Source organism: Gymnoscopelus braueri, assembly GCF_963280865.1.
Source record: "Gymnoscopelus braueri genome assembly, chromosome: 3".
Classification (NCBI taxonomy): domain Eukaryota; kingdom Metazoa; phylum Chordata; class Actinopteri; order Myctophiformes; family Myctophidae; genus Gymnoscopelus; species Gymnoscopelus braueri.
Genome location: NC_137612.1, coordinates 6,997,449 through 7,019,331, shown reverse-complemented (window position 1 = coordinate 7,019,331; position 21,883 = coordinate 6,997,449). Strand labels below are relative to the sequence as shown.

At 44.9% G+C, this 21,883-nt stretch overlaps 4 protein-coding genes across 4 annotated transcripts; all 4 read left to right on the top strand.

The window, feature by feature from the left end:
• Window positions 1-1,433: 1,433 nt before the first annotated feature.
• Window positions 1,434-2,558, top strand: LOC308082988 (minor histocompatibility antigen H13-like; the record flags this gene model as incomplete). The annotated part of the gene is made up of 1 exon (XM_080425066.1): window positions 1,434-2,558. One exon carries the CDS (start codon window positions 1,434-1,436, stop codon window positions 2,556-2,558), a length of 1,125 nt encoding a protein of 374 aa, XP_080281192.1.
• Window positions 2,559-11,750: 9,192 nt separating this feature from the next.
• Window positions 11,751-12,755, top strand: LOC308081713 (casein kinase II subunit alpha-like; the record flags this gene model as incomplete). Its single annotated transcript, XM_080423332.1, has 1 exon — window positions 11,751-12,755. One exon carries the CDS (start codon window positions 11,751-11,753, stop codon window positions 12,753-12,755), a length of 1,005 nt encoding a protein of 334 aa, XP_080279458.1.
• A 2,777-nt stretch (window positions 12,756-15,532) lies between these two features.
• Window positions 15,533-16,732, top strand: LOC308082987 (casein kinase II subunit alpha-like; the record flags this gene model as incomplete). The annotated part of the gene is made up of 1 exon (XM_080425065.1): window positions 15,533-16,732. The coding sequence occupies exon 1, from the start codon at window positions 15,539-15,541 to the stop codon at window positions 16,730-16,732; it is 1,194 nt and encodes a 397-aa protein (XP_080281191.1). The 5' UTR covers window positions 15,533-15,538.
• Window positions 16,733-18,734: 2,002 nt separating this feature from the next.
• Window positions 18,735-21,221, top strand: LOC308082986 (dolichyl-diphosphooligosaccharide--protein glycosyltransferase subunit STT3B-like; the record flags this gene model as incomplete). The annotated part of the gene is made up of 2 exons (XM_080425064.1): window positions 18,735-20,186; window positions 20,331-21,221. The coding sequence occupies 2 exons, from the start codon at window positions 18,735-18,737 to the stop codon at window positions 21,219-21,221; spliced, it is 2,343 nt and encodes a 780-aa protein (XP_080281190.1).
• Window positions 21,222-21,883: the final 662 nt, after the last annotated feature.

Sequence of the window (21,883 nt, the reverse complement as noted above, 5' to 3'; positions counted from 1 at the left end):
TAAAGTATTCAATGAATCAAAAAACCTGAATACAATCATATCTATTGTTCACATTAAATATCAACCAGTAACATAATGCCCCTGCATGAGGCCATGCCAGCCTGCTCTCATTCATTCATTTACACAAAAGAAAAGGGTTATATTTTTTGAGTCTGATATACTACATTATTATGTTTAATTATTGCTTGGTTGAATGCTTGATTCTGATTGGCCAATCGCTGAATTCAGCGGTGTGTTATTTCTGAATAATGACTGCTGCGCTCTATAACAGACCTCTGTCTAATCAAAGGCTCAGAGCACCTGCTGCACTGCTTGATTTTATGCTGTATCCAACACTTCCTTGTTTTCCGAGGCGACCGTGTCCGCCCAGCGCAACACTTACAGTATGGAATACTTTCATTGCCATAAGCCAGGAAATACTTTGTTTTGTTGTTACATTTGGGTTGATTTATAAATGTATCCATTAAGTAGCCGTGTAATAAGCGTGATAATTGACGGGTAGCCGGTCATTATTGATAAATAAATCCCGACAGGGTGATTAGGCACCGACGCGTAGTGTCTACACTCTTCTACTTAGGCTATACATGCCATTCTTCTTTTCTTTTCTCGTTAACTTTCATTGGGTAAAATGTCTTATATTTAACAGTAGGCCTTTCAGGTTTCTAAACAAGTCTGTTCCCCTTTAATAATGTAATACGTTTTTTTAGCTGGAACTGTTTTATTGCTAAGGAATGAAGCCTGATTTTAAAGATTAGATTAGATCAGATGTTTTATTATTAAGTAAATATCGTTTTGTTCAGGTCAATGTGTGTGTGTGTGTGTGCGCGAGCGTGTGTGCGTGTGCACATATTCACATACATTAGCATACATTAGCAAGCAAGTCCAGTTCGACCAGAGCGGATGAAACTGGCACTGCCCTTTGCCTTCTTGAATAGAGGCACCATGCATATCTCCTACCCGAGGGCAGGACCTGAAAGCAGGTGCTGAGGTTATGAGTTGGGTCACTCGCGATCTTTCCTGCTTTTTTCACTGTCCTCTGGTCATAGAGATGCTGAAGGGCAGAGCACTGCACCCCACAGAGCTTAGACCCACTTCGTCTTCCAATCAATCATAGTATGTGACATTTTATGAAGGCGTGACCATTCAGTTTAGAAGAGAGTATAGGTACGCGACACCCACTGTGAAGGTCCCCGCGAAATAATGTAGATATCGGACATCATGTTGATGTCATCATATCATATAGTGACACTGTGACATCATGTCTACTTCCAAATATGAAGTTATTTGCCTCTCCATTGACTTCCAGTATAAAATGAAAGTTTCAGTAACATGTGGCAGAACACGTTGTACCACAGATTAAGACGATTTAGTTCTTACAGCTTGAAGTAAATATTGTGACATCTGTTTTCTATCCTCCAGCACCGAACTGAAACATGGCAGAGGTCGATCCAGGTTCAGTTGTGAACACCATGGGGTCCAACATCACCGAGGCTGTGAATGGTACCACCATGGCCAAATTCGTGGCCTCCACAGAGGGAACGGCGCTAGCATACGGCAGTCTGGTTCTGATGGCCCTGGTTCCGATTTTCTTCGGAGCGCTGAGGTCTGTCAGCCGCTCCAAGTCCAAGGATCCGTCAGACATGCCAGAGACTCTAACGAGCAGGGATGCTGCCAGGTTTCCCATCGTAGCAAGTTGTTTTCTGTTTGGCCTCTATCTGCTCTTCAAGGTCTTTCCTCAGGAATACTTGGACCTGCTACTAACTATGTCCTCTGTTTTCTATTTTGCTCTGGGAGTATTTGCTCTGTCTCACACCATGAGTCCTCTGATGACCAAGGTATTCCCATCCAATCTGCCCAACAAACAGTATGGACTGCTGTTTACACAGGGAACCGGAGAGGCCAAGGAAGAGATTGCCAGCTGTGGGTTAGACATCAAGGACCTGGTGTGTCTCATCCCCAGCGGCGTGGTTGGAGTCTGGTACCTCCTCAAGAAGCACTGGGTAGCCAACAACCTGTTAGGTTTGGCGTTGGCGTTTAACGGAGTGGAAATGCTCCACCTGAACAACGTCAGTACCGGCTGTATCCTGCTGGGGGGGCTTTTCGTCTACGATGTCTTCTGGGTGTTTGTAACCGATGTCATGGTAACCGTGGCCAAGTCCATCGATGCCCCAATCAAACTGGTCTTTCCTCAGGACCTGTTGGAGAGAGGTTTGGAGGCCAGTAACTTTGCCATGCTGGGTCTGGGAGACATTGTCATTCCAGGTATCTTCATTGCTCTGTTGCTACGCTTTGATGTCAGCCTAAAGAATGGGAAAACATATTTCTATTCTAGTTTCTTGGCGTATATCTTGGGTTTGGCTCTCACCATCTTCATCATGCACACCTTCAAACACGCCCAGCCTGCTCTGTTGTACCTTGTTCCAGCCTGTGTCGGGCTTCCAGTTCTTGTTGCTATCTTCAAAGGAGAACTCACCGAGATGTTCAGGTATGAGGAGACGTCACCGGAGGATCTCACCGGAGAATCTCAAGAGGAGTCCTCCCCAGAGAAGGACCAATAGAACACAGGACCCAAACTAAAAAATACATTATGAATTAGGCCTTATTTAATAATGAAAATAGCTAATCTACAAGCTTACAACATGAACATTTCCGAAATTATTTTATTTATTTATTTTAAATCCTTTGAAATTACAATACAAAAACTTGAAGTAAATGTTAAAAAAAATATATATATATATATGTACTTATGACGCATAAAAATGGTTCCACGACCCTAAAATGGGTCCTGGCCCACTGCAATAGGTGCACTGTTTCTCTTTTTTTTCCACTGGGAAACCACATCTTTTGTTGGTCCCCACAGCTGTGGTTATAGATGGTGGTCGGTGAATGAAAAGCAGTCCTTCCATTGGGGTATTTTCTGTCACCGTATATTTCCGCATTGGGGTAGTGTGGGTGCGATTAATACAGTGCTCAGGAAGCTGTTAGGGGTTTAGTGTCTTGCTCAGGGACACTTCGACCCAGACCGGGGCAATGGGTGCGAAAGCAGGCTGATAATACAGGTTCGGTGCCTACAGTTTCAGACCATTTTAATACAGGAAGGGAAGTCGTTATGAAACTATACGAACACACAAAGTGAGACTTTTGAGACAAATGCTGTTGCGGTCAAGTGGAGAAATATTTCTCACAGATCCAGTCGTCAGTTATTATGTGAACAGAATCCTATATTAAAATAGCCTAGAGGGTGGGTCGACGGTGGGCTGACGATGGATGTCACAGGCTGGAAAGACAGGCTCCCTTCCCCCAACCGAGCTCTGGTCCAGATCGTTAGCGAGTTCTCTCTAGTCAATGGTAATTTGTATTGACCAGATCTGTAGAGGGGGCAGTGGAGTAAATAAAATAATTTCCGTCTTTTTTTTACTGCAGTTGGAGAACTTGCACGGTAGTGGAAGTTTCAGTCCATGGGAATAGCACCTATTAGAGCACTAACAGAGCGATAGAGAGAAGTTGCTAACGCTCTGGACCAGAGCGTTAGCGACTTCTCTCTAACGCTCTGTTAGGAGGATAATTCACCTTTCATGAAACCAATTCATGGCTAATCCTGGATAAATTAAGCCAGGATAGGTGTTAAATCCAGGCTTAACCCCTAATTCTGCTTTCGTGAAATAGGCAGCATAGCTGATGGGGACAGAGTTGGAGACAGTGTTGCCTGATTTTGCGAGTGACACAAGCAACCGGGTCTATGAAAACAAGCCCAAAAGAAGCGACTATAGACCACATGAGCACCTTTTTTTAAAAATAGCCGATCTACAAGCGTCACGATGCGCCGAATTGTGAGCTTGTAGATCTGCTATTTTCAAAGAAAAGATGATATTTTTGAGACATTCTAAATACACACATCTCGTATGGGGGTCCCTGGCACAACATATTTTCAAATCAAGTAAATGTTCATTTGAGGGGTCCTTGATTTAAACAACATTTAGGAAAGCAGCCCAAATAAGCAACTACACTGAAACAGAAACAAGCCCAAAAACAAGCCCACAGAAACAAGCCCAAAAAAACGCAACCTGCAACTACCAATATTTACAAGCAACTTCGGACCAATTCATGGCTAAGTTGCTTATAATAACTTAGAAGTTGCTTATAATAAGCGGACCTGGCAACACTGGTTGGAGAGTGCCCGGTGGTCCCCTGCCCGGTGCCCCCCCGCCCCCAACTCCCCCTTTGGGGTCCTGACAGAGGACAGGCTTCCCAGCGGCCTGCCCAAGAGAAGAAGAGACAGCCAAAGTTACTGTATGTTCACGATGTTTGTGCGCCCCTGTTGTTGCTGTTTGCTTATTCTATAGACCCGTCGCAGCCAGGCATGTTGGCACGGGTGCTGCAAAGAAACAACAAAACAAAACGATGAACCCCAAAAATATGAGCCCGCCTGGTATTGTGATGGTGAGACAGGCAACTGCTGGTCCAATAAGGGCCGCTTATCGGGTGGCCTTCCTCATGAGAGTCCGAAAACTAAAGTCTCAATGACAAAACTGATGCTTATATAAGATTGTATATAAAATATATGCTATATGCTGCAATATAATAGGTGCTGCGACGTAGGTGTGAGGGCCGCGCAGTGGCCCGAACTCTAGATGTGAACCTCTAATGATACTGTACAAATTGCCCGAGGCTGAAATATTGAAGACCTGCTGCCGAATGTACTGAGCCCCGTCGCCATGTCAGTCTTGATTTAAACGAAGCCTGGCTAGTGAGGCTAATAAATCAATCAATCAATCAATCAATCAATCAATCTGTTAACCACACAGACCATAAATGTTGTAGCATGTTATCAGTGAAGATTAATGACCTGTCAGAAAGTGCTTTCCACACACAAGAGTACATGGGTGTGGAAATGCTTTCCTCTCCTTTCCTACCGTATGTGGCCTGTAGCCATGTAGGAGGACCAACATGACAAACATGCTAAAACACCATTTGGGCTTCTTCAAGATGGGGTGCTGTGATTTTCAGTGATTCCCCCCCCCCCTAAAACACAATCATCAGGTATTATGGTTATACTAGGAGGAAGATTTAAAAAAAAAAAATGTGTACAGAAAGTGTTAAAATTATGTTTTTCTGTGGACACGCCTCCAGTTCATTAAGTATACCTGGTTCTCACCTTAGCACCTCCTCCACCACCTTAGCACCACCCACCTGTCCTAGTCCCTCCTCCTCCTCATGCCCACACCTGTTGTGTTATGATAATGAGGGGGAAGGTATATTTTTACTGTGTCACTAAAGCGCTGTTTTTCTATTGGCACGTTTGACCCTCAAGGTTTCAGCCTCCAGGAAGAAACTCAAAATAGTCAGAGAAGACATAAAACACCATAAAAACACCACCAGGGGGCTTAATGAAGTTCTATCAACCTCATAGACACATGAAAAACAGAAAAAGTGCAAAACCATGGCACCACCTCTTTCAAATATTGTCTCTGCAGTTCACAACACAACATGTGGGCATTTTCTTAGCTTTTGCGATTGAACCACTGTCAACCTGGCATCCGTATTGTGGGCATGTCATCATTGGAAAACATTTTAAAACATTTTCAGAAATGTTCAAAAAACTTTTTAAATTTTGTTACGTTTTCAAAAACTTTCGAAAACCTTCCAAGCTCACAATGCTTAGAATCTGTGTTCATCCTCACCAACGTGACCATGCCGAACAGAGCTCTACTTCTATTGCATCAACAAGCCTCCCAAATCCCACCCATGAGTGTGTCCATTTTTGTGTGACCTGAAGTTACTTAGTAGATTTATTATTTCTTTCTTCATTTGTTTACCGGGACAGTGCACATTAATGGCATGTAAATATGCCGGATTTAGCTAGAAGCTAATTTCCATCCGTATATAGTCCCACTTACAAATACACCACAGTGACAACATGACAAAGAGAAAAACAACATACAGCTGCCTACAAATTAATAATACAAAATACCATACCTAATTTAAGCCTAAACAACAACCTAAATACCTACTGTATCAATGGTCACATGTTTGAGAAATGTTCAACCATTGTTTTTTACAATTACAAAACATACATTAACTAATTGAAGGGATAGTTCACCCCCAAATTACTTTTTTTCTATCGATTAGTCACTCCATGGAGACTTGAATGAATGAATATCTTTTTTGTTTTTGTCGCATTCTTTTCCGGTTCCGGTTCCGGTAGGAGACACATAGTCTCCTTTGTGTCTCTACCAGAAATACTGCCTACCAGTCCGCTGGTCATCAAATTATTGGCTTAGGAATGCGACAAAAACAGAAGAATATCCGTGAATTGAAGTCTCCATGGGGTGACTAATCGATAGATTTTTTTGGGGTGAAATATCCCTATAAACCCTACATTTAGGCTAGTCGAAAAGCTGATCTACAAGCACACAATGCGTCGCATCGTGACACATTGTACGCTTGTTTATCTGCTATTTTTGAAAGATTTGACAAATTTGGAAAGCTTTGAAAAAAAGGGGAAATGGGACATTCTTCATAATACTTTTACTTTTGGCACTTTATGTATATTTCACAGGGAAATTGGCATTCGTTGGGAAATTGGAAAGGTATGCTCGTTTTATCGCACAGGGCTTCGGCGCGAGGCGGGGCTTTGATGCGAGGCGGACCTGGCTTTTGTTGTTCAAATATTCTATGACAGGTTGGATAATGAAGCGGTTAGCCAAGAGGCGCGCTGACTCAGCAGACCTTGAGGCCGAGGAGGCGCGCCCGAGCGCCTCCAGGCGCTAGTGACCGCGCCGACCGGCCGATGGTCTGCTAGTCGAATCAGCGCCGTCCGAGTTGTAAACCGATAGGGGGAGAATAGATCTTTTCATGGGTTACTATCCACGACACTCTAATTAGCGGGCACATAGTGTGTGTGTGTGTGTGCGTGTGCGTGTGCGTGTGCGCGTGCGCGTGTGCGCTGTGCGTGTGCGCATGTGCATGCGTGTGTGTCTGTGTGTGTGTGTGTGGGGGGGGGTTCTACGTAACAGGTGTGTTGATTACATAGACAGATCAGGGGTCGCGCTAGGATTTTTTCCGGCCGGACAGGCTGTCCGACGTGATTAAAGTTTACCGGACATTTGAATTAAAAAAACGGTCATCCATTTTCGATGCATGATTGACATGCAGGTGCATGTAGCTATACAGCCTAACAACATATTATGATACAGCATAGTAGGCCTATTATTATATTTTTGATAGAAAACTATTTGAAAATCGAGGAATATAAGAACTTCATCTTGCACAACCAGATTAATTAGGCCTAGACCGTGTACAGGTGCACATTTGATGTGCGTATAGCTATGTGTGTAGCTGTGCGTGTGTAATGATTTTATCATCAAAACAAGCTGTTTTGATTTTGCATTTGTTAATTTTAACACATTTGAATAACAATGTTCACATCTTTTCTTATTGGCCTTTATTCTGTATTTTTCTTCACATTGACAGCAAAGGTACGTAACAAAGGCAATTCAAGACAACAATGCTGATTTTATCAAGCAGAGGCCATAACATACATAGGCCTATTAACTTCATTAATATAAAAATAAAATGCTTATTAGGCTATAAGCTTAGCTTGTGGCCTGTTAAGTTCAGGCAGCCTACTTACAGTAACGGTCTTCTTAAAACAATCCAATATTGCAATCCATAGCCTACAGTCAGTGTAGGGTGGTTATCAATTTGAGAAGACAAAAAAGTGCTTAAAGTAGGCCAATAAAAGAAAAATGATCAGTCCATATGCTCATTTGCGGCGAGGCTTCAGTTCATTGAATTGAGTAGCTGCTGATTTAAAATCGAATGTCTGATAATCTTTTGTGCAACTTGTAATACGCATGAGACGTGTAACCTTCTCCTCCTTCAGGCGGCTTCTGAGTCCAATTTTGATCCGGTTCTGCAGCGAAAATCCACGCTCAGCTGGCACACTTGAGACTGGAATGACACAGGCCACCTTTGCCACCTTCACCCAGTCCGGATAAATGTCGTGGAATTCTCGGATCAAAACTTCACACACCGTTAAAAATCTCAAGCCTCCCTAGCCTCGGAGAGCTGTCATCATTGGAACAGCGTCGCGTTTTGCATTTGCGCCATTGATTAGTCCTGGGTCGCCTGTGAAATAATCCTTAATGCGCTCCACAGCTGGTGCAGCATACTGCCGAAGATCTGTGTGGAAATGAAAGATAATTAGTAGCCAATAATTATTAGGCTAGCCTATAATCCAAACCAGTAGATACCCTATTTTAGAGGGCTTCAACCAGTCATCCATTTAGGCTTTTTATTTATCTTTTTATGTATGTATTAGGCCTACTACAGGTGGGGCTTATTATCTCTTTAAATCGTTTTAAAGTGTCTTATTAAATGTATTAGTTTTATTTATAAGCCTATATCATTTTCATTTAATGTGTTATGTTATGGCTGAATACAATGATTTAAACATGAAATAAAGGCTGCAATAGCCACAATAACAGGACTCACCCGGATTCTGTGGGTATCTAGCTGGGTTTAGGATTACATCTAGGCAATTAAGAAGATTTAGGTCCTCTTCGGGGAAGCGGGTCTTCAGGCCATCAATCAGATGGACAATGTAGCGCTCCTTGATCGTCTTGAACGCTGTAACATACCGGTCACCTGCCTGTGTCATTGTCACATCTTTGTAGACATCATTGTTGCACTCATCATGGAACTTTTGTTCCTCTGGGCCTGGGGCTTCACGTAGCTGTGACAGTGCCGTGATAGACGCCTGCACCATATGGGGCGGATAGTGAAAAGATTGACATCGTCTTTCTGAAATACAAGACTGAGCTTGGTCATGACAGGGAGGATGTCACATAGAGCATGAGTAAGGGCGATGTATGAGAAGGTCTGGATCTTGTTCAGGATTCCTTGTGCTGATGCATTACCTCCAGCAGCTTCTTCACTGAGCTCCCTGACAACATAAGGCCAGCTGGATTGGATGCTCTCTACTGCGCGATGCAGGGAAAGCCAGCGCACGGCACATGGTTGTTTCAGGCTCTTTGTGTCCTCGTCGCTGAGGGCCACAAAATGGCGGAGGCGGTTGGTTCGTGTGGCAGAGTGTTTGTAGAATGAGTATACTGAACTAACAGTACGTTTATAGTCATCTATTTTGCTCACGGCCTTCGCTGCATCAACTGCTGCTAACGCAGCTCGATGTGCAATGCAGTGCACTTGGATGGAATAGGGACTGACTTTTTTTAGTAAAGCGCCTACTCCTGCGCGTTTCCCTGTCATAACACTGGCCCCATCTGAGCCCAGACCAGTGACCCGACTCATGTCTACCCCTCTCTCGTCCAGTGCACCCACTACCATGTCATATATGCATTGTGCATCTCCAGCTTCAACAGTATAATTCCCAAGAAAACAGGTCTCAACTTTCCCTGCATTTTCCAGTTTCAGATACATAATCAGTTTTCGATCCATCAATTGTCTCATCAATTATGACACCAATGAAGTCACTCTTCTGTATTTTTTCATCCATCTCTTTCATAATGACAGACTCCAGTGATTTCTCCATGTCATCAAAGGAGTCGTGGTGTTTGTAAATGCCCTTTGCCGTTAAGAAATCAGGGGCTTTGACAACTTTCAGCAGCTCAGTCAGTGGTTCAAATTGATGACAGGGAACATCATGTTTGGCCATGTAGAAAGCTACTTTCAGCTGCGAATCGAGTGTGTTGCTGGACGCTTGTAAAGCCGTATCAGAGTGCTGTTTCATCGCTGCCTGCTGGCGCATTAACTCCACAGCAACAATATGGTCGTTACCTTTACTGTGTTCAGAAAGCGCTGAAGATCTCATGTTTGAAGATCCCTTTGTGAACCCATTCTTCCTACCAGTTTTCTCACGGTACGAGCAGAACATTTTCTCAACTTCGCCATCATGTTTTTCACATCTTAACCATTTGTATGTCTCTTTCCATTCAGCCTTGAAACCTCTTTTGCTTCCTGCAGGCAGCGCAGGTATTGCAGACGCAGGGGGCTCATCTTCTACTTCTTCTTGCTCTGCATCAGATAAACGGGGCTGCTTTTCATTCTTTCTGTTCGTTTTGCAACCGAAAAATGCACTAAGAGACGATTGTTTCGCCATTCTAAATTGTCTTAATCGTGTAGTCTACGCGGACCACCAGCGGACCACCACCACATGCCATTGACCGGTGTTTTGATGGCGTAACGTCGCTCTCTGGAGTCGCTCCAAACACAGCAGATCTACAAGCTCACAACATGTCAGGTGCGCAATGTGTTGTGAGCTTGTAGATCTGCTATTTTAGGCACGTGACAAGTCTACTCTACTACACTCAATCCGACAGCGACATCTAGAGGCAAAGTGTCTGCAACAGTGAGCTTGTATGACAGACTGATTTGAAATGTGTTTGATGTGCGGTGCGGTGATAATAATGAATGGCTGTGTTTTATTTTTTACGGGTCCGGATGTCCGACGGGAATTTTATTTACCGGTCTTTGCCCTAACAAATCGGTCAAAACCGTCAATTACCGGTCTAACGCGACCTCTGAGACAGATTAACGTCACCAGTCGCAATCAAAGTGAATCGATAACAAAGGGGGAAGCGAGGGGGGCGTGAAAACGAGCGCTCCTTTTTCAATTTCACCCGTTTTCCAATTTCCCTCTAACATATATATATTAACACCAATAACATGGCCCGCGCCGACCGGCCGATGGTCTGCTAGTCGAATCAGCGCCGTCCGAGTTGTAAACCGATAGGGGGAGAATAGATATTTTCATGGGTTACTATCCACGACACTCTAATTAGCGGGCAGACAGGGCTTTCTGCCTGTGCACATAGTGTGTGTGTGTGTGTGTGTGTGTGTGTGTGTGTGTGTGTGTGCGTGTGCGTGTGCGTGTGCGTGTGCGCTGTGCGTGTGCGTGTGCGTGTGTGCATGTGCATGCGTGTGTGTCTGTGTGTGTGTGTGGGGGGGGGGCTCTACGTAACAGGTGTGTTGATTACATAGACAGATTAACGTCACCAGTCGCAATCAAAGTGAATCGATAACAAAGGGGGAAGCGAGGGGGGGTGAAAACGAGCGCTCCTTTTTCAATTTCACTGGTTTTCCAATTTCCCTCTAACATATATATTAACACCAATACTTTTGTAGTTTTATGCAGGACTTTCACTTGTAATAGAGTATTTCTACATGTGGTATTGCTGCATTTACTTAAAGGACCACTTGCAACCGATCTTCATATAACTGGTCCTCACTAATGGTCATTATACGATGGTACAATTTGTGACTACTCAGTCTGTTTCTCAGAGGAGGGCTGTGGACAGTTCAGAAACCCGCCTACCAGTGACATCATCGAGAAGGGACACCATTGTCGCCCTCCTCATGACGTCATCGATGACATCAACAGGGGCCAGATTTATTGTCATCTTAGGAGTAAATAGGAGCGCTGCTCGGCTATATTGTCTCTGAGACTGCGGGAAATCGCACAAAACTGGATTCACTGGCGATGCGGGAATGAGGGAACAGAGTCATCAACCTGGTAAAAACTCAGCTGCAACGGGAAGAGTTTTGATTGTTGAGTCGGGCAGATAGCTGTCCAAAGGAGTCCGTAGAGTGGCCAACAGCCAAAGCCTTCCCCCCATACCCCCTGTCCTGTTTGGAACAGAAATAACCCAACCTCTCATCCTTCTGCTCCCTGCCTCCCCATCTTTGTTGGCGGTAGCAGCTACCAACCACCGCTGCCAGAGTTGTCAGACATGGCAGGACCCGTGTCAAGCCTAGCACGCGTGTACACCGAGGTCAACAAACTGCACCGGCCCAGGGAGTATTGGGACTACGAGTCCCTGGTGGTCCGATGGGGAAATCAGGACGAATTTCAGTTGGTCAGGAAGGTAGGGCATGGAAAATACAGCGAGGTCTTTGAGGCGATCAACGTCACAAACAGCGAGATGGTGGTGGTGAAGATACTCAAGCCGGTGAAGATTAAGATGAAAATCAAGCGTGAGATCAAGATTTTGGAGAACCTGCGCGGAGGACCCAATATCATCTCCCTGATCGATATCGTTAAAGACCCTGTATCTCAAACGGCCGCCCTGGTCTTCGAGCACGTTAACAACACAGACTACAGGCAACTGTACCCGAACCTGACCGACCACGACATCCGATTCTACATGTACGAGATTCTCAAGGCCCTGGATTGCTGCCACAGCATGGGAATCATCCATCGGGATGTGAAGCCGCAGAACGTCGTGATTGATCACCAACACCGCAAGCTGCGCCTCATCGACTGGGGTCTGGCCGAGTTCTACCACCCAGGGAGGGAATACAGCGTGAGAGTGGCTTCAAAAAACTTCAAAGGCCCAGAGCTCCTGGTGGACTATAAGATGTACGACTACAGTCTGGACATGTGGAGCCTGGGCTGCATGCTGGCCAGCATGATCTTCAGGAAGGAGCATTTCTTCCAAGGTCACGACAACTATGACCAGCTGGTGAAAATAGCCAAGGTACTCGGCACCGAAGACCTGTACGACTACATCGACAAGTACAACATCGAGCTAGATGCTCGCTTCAACAACATCCTAGGAAGACATTCTCGTAAGAAGTGGGAGCGCTTTGTGAACAGTGAGAACCAGCACCTGGTGAGCCCCGAGGCGCTGGACTTCCTGGACAAGCTGCTGCGTTACGACCACCAGGTCCGACTGACTGCCCGCGAGGCCATGGACCACCCTTACTTCTTCCCCATCGTGAAAGATCAGTCTTGAAAGTCATATTCGGTGAACTTGCCCAGTGGGAATACATCAGCTGTTAGCAGTGGTGGAAAGTAACTAAGTACATTTACTCAAGTACTGTACTTAAGTACAATTTTGAGGTATTTGTACTTTACTTGAGTATTTCCAATTTCCAATACTTTTACTTCTACTCCACTACATCTCAGAGGCAAATAATGTACTTTTACTCCACTACAATTATTTGAAAACTTTAGTTGCTAGTTACTTTTCAGATATAAACTATGATATAATGAAACATACATTAACCATTTTAGCCCTATTTTATACATAGGCTATTTGAAAATAGCAGATCTACAAGCTCACAACGCGTCGCATCGCGACGCGTTGTGAGCTTGTAGATCGGCTATTTTCAAATATTTAGTACTTTTACTTTTGGTACTTTAAGTACATTTTGATGCCAATACTTTTGTACTTTTACTCAAGTAAATTTTAAATTTTGGATTTTTACTTGTAACAGAGTATTTTTATATCGCAGTATTGGTACTTTTACTTAAGTACAGAATTTGAGTACTTTTTCCACCACTGGCTGTTAGCACGGCCAGCATGATTACAAGCAACACCCCGGGGACACCTGTACCCGCTGCCGCACCGCACTGATGGCAAAGCAACTTCATTTCCACAGGTTCAGGAAATGAACCAAGTGTACATGGGTGTGGATAGGCTTTCTGTATGTGGCCTGTAGCCAGTGGTGGAAAAAGTACTCAAATTCTTTACTTAGGTAAAAGTACCAATACTGCAATATAAAAATACTCTGTTACAAGTAAAAGTCCAGAATTAAAAATTTACTTGAGTAAAAGTACAAAAGTATTGGCATCAAAATGTACTTAAAGTACCAAAAGTAAAAGTACTAAATATTTGAAAATAGCAGATCTACAAGCTCACAACGCGTCGCATCGCGACGCGTTGTGAGCTTGTAGATCGGCTATTTTCAAATAGCCTATGTATAAAATAGGGTTAAAGTGGTTAATGTATGTTTCATTATATCATGATTTATATCTGAAAAGTAACTAGTAACTAAAGTTTTCAAATAAATGTAGTGGAGTAAAAGTACAATATTTGCCTCTGAGATGTAGTGGAGTAGAAGTAAAAGTATTGGAAATTGGAAATACTCAAGTAAAGCACAAATACCTCAAAATCGTACTTAAGTACAGTACTTAAGTAAATGTACTTCGTTACTTTCCACCACTGCCTGTAGCCATGTAGGAGGACCAACATGACAAACATGCTAAAACACCATTTGGGCTTTTTCAGATATCGTCTCCGCAGTTCACAACACAACATTTGGGCATTTTCTTAGGTTTTGCGATTTAACCACTGTCAACCTGGCATCCGTGTTTTGGGCATGTCATCATTGGAGAACATTTTTAAAACATTTTCACACATTTTCAAAAAAACTTTTTACATTTTGTTACGTTTTCAAAAACCTTCGAAAACCTTCCAAGCTCACAATGCTTAGAATCTGTGTTCATCCTCACCAACGTGACCAAGCCGAACAGAGCTCCACTTCTACTGCATCAACAAGCCTCCCAAGTCCCACCCATGAGTGTGTCCATCTATGTGTGACCAAGTTACTTGGGAGGTTTATTATTTCTTTCTTCTTTTGTTTACCGGGACAGTGCACATTAATGGAATGTAAATATACCGGATTTAGCTAGAAGCTAATTTCCATCCGTATATAGTCCCACTTACAAATACACCACAGTGACAACATGACAAAGAGAAAAACAACATACAGCTGCCTACAAATTAATAATACAAATATCATACCTAATTTAAGTCTAACCAACAACCTAAATGCTTACTGTATAGTCTAATATCTAGCTAATAGAAAATCCAAACCTATTTTGACACATCTAATAATTAAAAAGTATCAATGGTCACATGTTTGAGATATTTTCAACCATTGTTTTTTACAATTACAAAACATATATTAACTAATTAATCCCTACATTTAGGCTAGTCGAGAAGCTGATCTACGAGCACACAATGCGTCGCATCGTGACACATTGTACGCTTGTAAACAGTATCTGCTATTTTTTAAAGATTTGACAAATTTGGAAAGCTTTGAAAAAAGGGGAAATGGGACATTCTTCATAATAGTTTTACTTTTGGCACTTTATGTATATACTAACACCAATACTTTTGTAGTTTTATGCAGGACTTTCACTTGTAACAGAGCATTTCTACATGTGGTATTGCTAGACCACTTCACCCATTTTCAACCTATCTTCATATAAGTGGTCCTCACTAATGCTCATTATACGATGGTACAATTTGTGACTACTCAGTCTGTTTCTCAGAGGAGGGCTGTGGACACTTCAGAAACCTGCCTACCAGTGACATCATCGAGAAGGGACACCATTGTTGGTCGCCCTCCTCATGATGTCATTGTTGACATCAACAGGGACCAGATTGATTGTCATCTGAGTAAATAGGAGCGCTGCTCGGCCATATTGTCTCCGAGAACGCGGGAAATCGCACACACAAGTGGATCCACTGGCGATGCGGGGACGACCGTACAGAGTCACCAACCTGGTAAAAACTCAGCTGCAACGGGAAGAGTTTTGATTGTTGAGTCGGGCAGATAGCTGTCCAAAGAAGTCCCTATAGAGGCCCCCACACAACAGCCAAAGCCTCCCCCCCATACCCCCTGTCCTGTTTGGAACAAAAATAACCCAACCCATCCTTTTACTCCCTGCCTCCCTATCTTTGTTGCCAGTAGCAGCTACCCACCAACGCTGCAAAAGTTGTCAGACATGGCAGGACTCATGCCAAGCCAAGCACGCGTGTACACCGAGGTCAACACACTGCACCAGCCCAGGGAGTACTGGGACTACGAGTCCCTGGTGGTCCAATGGGGAAATCAGGATGACTTTCAGTTGGTTAGGAAGGTAGGGCGGGGCAAATACAGCGAGGTCTTTGAGGCGATCAACGTTACAAACAGCGAGATGGTGGTGGTGAAGATACTCAAGCCGGTGAAGAATAAGATCAAAATCAAGCGTGAGATCAAGATTTTGGAGAACCTGCGCGGAGGACCCAACATCATCTCCCTGATCGATATCGTTAAAGACCCTGTGTCTCAAACGCCCGCCCTGGTCTTCGAGCACGTTAACAACACAGACAACAGGCAACTCTACCCGAACCTGACCGACCACGACATCCGATTCTACATGTACGAGATTCTCAAGGCCCTGGATTGCTGCCACAGCATGGGAATCATCCATCGGGACGTGAAGCCGCAGAATGTCATGATCGATCACCAACACCGCAAGCTGCGTCTCATCGACTGGGGTCTGGCCGAGTTCTACCACCCAGGGAAGGAATACAACGTGAGAGTGGCTTCACGCTACTTCAAAGGCCCAGAGCTCCTCGTGGACTATCAGATGTACGACTACAGTCTGGACATGTGGAGCCTGGGCTGCATGCTGGCCAGCATGATCTTCAGGAAGGAGCATTTCTTCCAAGGTCACGACAACTATGACCAGTTGGTGAAAATAGCCAAGGTACTCGGTACCGAAGACCTGTACGACTACATCGACAAGTACAACATCGAGCTAGAAGCTCGCTTCAACAACATCCTAGGAAGACATTCTCGTAAGAAGTGGGAGCGCTTTGTGAACAGTGAGAACCAGCACCTGGTGAGCCCCGAGGCTCTGGACTTCCTGGACAAGCTGCTGCGTTACGACCACCAGGTCCGACTGACTGCCCGCGAGGCCATGGACCACCCTTACTTTTTCCCCATCGTGAAGGATCAGTCTTGCAAGTCATATTCGGCGAACTCGCCCAGTGGAAATACATCAGCTGTTAGCACGGCCAGCATGACTACAGGCATCTCTGCTTTGCCAGTTTTGCCAGAGACAGATGTAGCAGAATCTAGTTGTATAAAAAATATATTTATACAACTAGATTCTGCCAATACCGGAAAAGATACCGTAAAAGATGCGCTGTGATTGGCCAGTAGTCAGGAAGCTTGTCTTCTCCAAAATGGCGGCCGCAATACAGGTCGCTCCAATGAACTGCAGCGGCCAATGAGGTTTCTATATCTATGATGCCAACTGCCTGGGTCAAGGAGCGTATCCTGAAGGATGTATTTTTTTTCTCTTTTTTTTTCTTTTTAACGAACATGCTAATTTTAGGGAATTTCTATACTATGTGGTAGAATGCAAGATTCATACTATACTGTGCATGTATTTGAATAAATACATAGACATATGATTATTGGTCAGACTACAGACTAGTACTAGTTAGTAGATTGCTTAACCACTGTCTGCTTGAACTGCTACATTAAGAGTAATGAAACATGATGACACATGATATCTGGAAAGGTCACACTGACCAGTTACAAGACATTGGTTTGTCCTGGTCACTAAAGGTCTGCGATTCAAATAAAGACGAGAAGACTGGACATATTAGGACAGCAACATGAATGCTGATGATAGATGCAGGATACTCATAAAGATTAAAACACCTTGTGATTGGTATAGGTAAGAATCGATCTGATTCTTTCTGCTTGATAGGGAAAGAAAGAGAGTATAATTATACTGTAAGCAGCCTCAATACAGTGGCGGCCTCTGTATTGAGGGGCCGCCCGCCACTGCCGCCTGCTCTCGCACTTGCTTAGATTAGACCTAGAACTAATGTGTAAATTCTACTTTGTGCTGAACAAATAGTGAACATAGACTGGTCTGTCATCTGTGCTCAAAGTGCTAATTTCCTCAAGGGAACCCACCACATTAACATGACATGAAATTAATATTTTGTGTAATTCATAAAAAGAATAAGTCTTAAAAGCTGGAGTGATGAAAGAAATGTGCGTGCGCGTGCATGCGTACCTGCCAAGAATTCTCCTTTTTCCTCCATTTCCATCATTTAAACCAGCCTATACGACACCATACGTAAGAGTAGGCCTCCACAGTGTTTGTTGCTCTTCTGTGCTCCAGGAGTATGTCAATCCTTAATATTCAACACAGCACACAAAAAAATATGTTCTGTTTTTGGATTTATTTTTAGTTTGTTTTGTACTGAACCGAAATATGCTCTGAACTGCTATATAGGGTTTATTGTTGTGAAATGGTTCGGAAGGTACTACTGCTCAATCACAAATTAGCTATCATGGACACTGAAGGAAATATTTAACTTGTAAGGTTGAATAGGGTTGGATACTTGGATTGTTACCAAACCTTTTAGTGCCATACATTGAGCTTTACATCCTGCTTTGCTTGATTGGTGAGGCTCTAAGTTAGCCTAGTGACAGGACAAGTTAGCTCCGGAAAGACACAGACAGACAGGCAAGACAGACATATAAATAGTTACATGTCTGTCTTGCCTGTCTGTGTCTGTCCGGAGCTTATCTTGGAGCTTATCTTTGCCAAATTTCTTGTACACGCTCGCTGTCACTATAGGCTAACTTTTTTTGTCACAGGTTCTACACTTCTTTAAATCACTTTTTATAATGGCTCGGATGACATCATCAGCTAGATTCTTTCAGCCGTCTGTCAAGGAATTTATTTTATAAGGAAGAGACGCCGACGTCATTTTCTTTATCTAGCCGTCTGTAAGGAAGTGAATGTTGGTCGAATCGGGCAGAGACCTTGCCCATATATGGAGTGATGTCATAGACGATTGGTGTCATACTGTAGACTGTCTGAGATCCATATGAAGCCCTGCTGTTATTGGACCAAAACAAATAAATCTCCAGTCCCATGAGGTCCACCCACCACTGCAGTGGCCCGGGTCCCCGCAGTGACGTCATTGTGACATCAGCGCAACAGCCATATTATATCAGGTGTGCCCTCTTCACCGTTGTTCAGTCGTTGGCAGGTTTTTAAGTAGTTTGAGAATTGTAGTGAGAGTCAGTATTTGGGTGATGTTTTAATGGTACTTCTTCATTAAAACAAAGGGACTGGGAAAGAAAAGAAGAGTGAAAATCATTAAAGCAGGCCACAAGGGAGCATGGCAGGAGGGCGCACTTTGCCGAACGCACCGACACCCCGCATAAATCAAGCGGACAAGGCGGAGCACCACACATCCAGCGATGGGAAGCACAAAGCGTCCGGGTGGCTGTCTTTACTTTCGTTTGCCATCCTTCTCCTGGCCTGGTTGGTAGGATTCAGCTCAAGACTTTTTGCAGTGATCCGGTTCGAGAGCATCATCCACGAGTTTGACCCGTGGTTCAACTACAGAGCAACGCAATATCTCACCACCAATGGCTTCTACGAGTTCCTTAACTGGTTCGACGAGAGAGCTTGGTACCCGCTGGGCAGGATTGTCGGGGGAACGGTATTTCCAGGGTTGATGGTCACTGCGGGACTGATCCACTACGTCCTCAACCTGCTGCACATCACCGTTCACATCCGTGACGTTTGTGTGTTCTTGGCGCCGGTGTTCAGTGGCTTAACCTCCATTTCCACGTTCCTGCTGACCAGGGAGCTGTGGAGCCACAGCGCCGGCTTGCTGGCCGCCTGCTTCATCGCCATCGTGCCCGGTTACACCCAGCGTTCGGTGGCGGGCTCCTACGACAACGAGGGCATTGCCATTTTTGCCCTCCAGTTCACCTACTACCTATGGGTGAAATCAGTGAAGACCGGCTCTGTGCTCTGGACCATTTTCTGCAGTATCTCTTACTTCTACATGGTATCTGCATGGGGAGGTTATGTGTTCATTATCAATCTGATCCCTCTGCATGTGCTCGTACTACTGCTGATGCAGCGCTATAGCAGTCGAGTGTACGTGGCCTACAGTACGTTCTACATCATGGGCCTTGTGCTTTCCCTGCAGATTCCTTTTGTGGGCTTCCAGCCAGTCAGGACCAGCGAGCACATGGCCGCTGCAGGTGTGTTTGGCCTGCTGCAGGCCTACGCCTTCATCCACTACTTGAGGGATCGTCTGACCAGACGGGAGTTCCTGACTCTGTTCTTCCTCTGTATCCCGACCGCGGCCGTCGTCGGCACCCTCGCTCTCATCTACCTGACGTACGCCGGTTACATCGCTCCGTGGAGCGGGCGTTTCTACTCGCTCTGGGACACCGGCTATGCTATGGTCCACATCCCCTTGATAGCGTCGGTGGCAGAGCATCAAACGCCAACCTGGTGGCCCTTCTTCTTCAACCTGCATGTCTTGGTGTGCACTTTCCCGGCAGGCCTCTGGTTCTGCATCAAGAACATCAATGACGAGCGAGTCTTCGTTGCGTTGTACGCCATCAGTGCGGTGTACTTCGCCGGTGTAATGTCGCGGCTGATCTTGACGTTGACTCCGGTGGTGTGCGTTCTGTCCGCGGTGGCGTTCTCCAGCGTGTTCGATTGTTACCTGGCGGACGACACCAACAGAGACGACAAACCCCCCGCAGAGGACAAGAGGAACTCTGGGAAGCTCTCTGATAAGTCTGGAAAGGTGCGTAAACAACACGTGTCTGAGAAGGAGAGGCCAGAGAGAGGGCAGAACGAGGGGTCTGGAAAGGTGCGTAAACAACATGTGCTCGAGAAGGAGAGGCCAGAGAGAGGGCAGATCGAGGGGTCTGGAAAGGTGCGTAAACAACATGTGCCTGAGCAGAAGCCAGAGATAGAGCAGATAGAGAAGGGTCTTGGGTCCAAAACCAAGACCGCAGTGTGCGTTACGATGTTGATGCTACTCGTGCTGTTTGCCATGCACTGTACCAATGTCACCAAGTCTGCTTACTCCCACCCCAGTGTGGTACTGACTACAGGGAACCGTGATGGATCGACCAACATCATCGATGACTACAGGGAGGCGTACTATTGGTTGAGAAAGAACACCGATGATCACGCACGGATCATGTCGTGGTGGGACTACGGCTACCAGATCGCCGGCATGGCTAACAGAACCACGATAGTCGACAACAACACATGGAACAATAGTCATATAGCACTGGTGGGAAAAGCCATGGCGTCCAATGAGAGCGCAGCTTATGAGATCTTGAGGTCCCTGGATGTAGACTATGTTCTAGTCATCTTTGGGGGAGTGATGGCCCAGGGTGATGACATCAGCAAGTTCCTGTGGATGGTGCGGATAGCGGAGGGGGAACACCCCAAAGACATCAGGGAGAGTGACTACCTCACCGCCCAGGGAGAGTACAGGGTGGATGAGGCCGGTACAACCACGATGTTCAACTCCCTCGTGTACAAGATGTGCTACTATCGCTTCGGGGAGCTGCAGGTGAACCCCCAGAAACAGCCCGGCTATGACCGAGCACGCGGCTACGTGATCGGCAGCAAAGACATAACGTTCAAACATCTGGAGGAGGCGTTTACCTCAGAACACTGGCTGGTCCGAATCTACAAGGTCAAGGACCCGGAGAACAGGGAACCTCTGGACCACAAACTGAGCAGTTTCAATCCCAAGCATGCGTACACATCCAAAAAGACTTCCCACAGGAAGCAAGGACACATCAAGAACAAGTTGGTCCTGAAAAAAGCCAACTGATTAAACAGCAAGAAATAACGGAGATGAGCCACTAGGAAAACAAAACATTCAAATTGCAAGCGTGCCAGTGATACCCCAAGCCCAGTTGTGTTGGGGCATGCTCGTTTTGGTTCATGCATGTGGAAGGTTTTGAAACAAATGCATGACTTTTAAAAAACTTTAAAAAAAAATGCCAAATCTTCTTGAGTCAATGCTTGCAAAATATCTTCTTTTCTTTTTTCACACAATGTATCATTTAATTTTGTCTTGCTGACTGAACTGAACAAAAATGTAAAGATCGAATCATGTGGATTTCAGGGAATCATGTGGTGGACTTGGACTTCATACTGTATGTGGGCAGCCTGTGATGCCAGCCTGTGATGCCAGCCTGTGATGCCAGTCACAGGCTTGAGCAAGATTTCAGGTCAGCCTAATTGACTTCAATTATAAAATTGAAGTTAATAATTCAAAGAATATATATAAATGATGTGGGAAAATATCCTATTCTAGACCACTGTTTCGTCTAGTCACGGGAACCACCGGGCGTCCAAATTTTTAATCAGACAGAGTTAAACACTGAGGACTTTACAGTGTAGATTGGGGTCCCTGATATTCAAAAAAAGATGCATCTCAAACTGGGGTTCCTTGAAATTAAAAAAAGTAGACAGAGACGGCTCACCTTT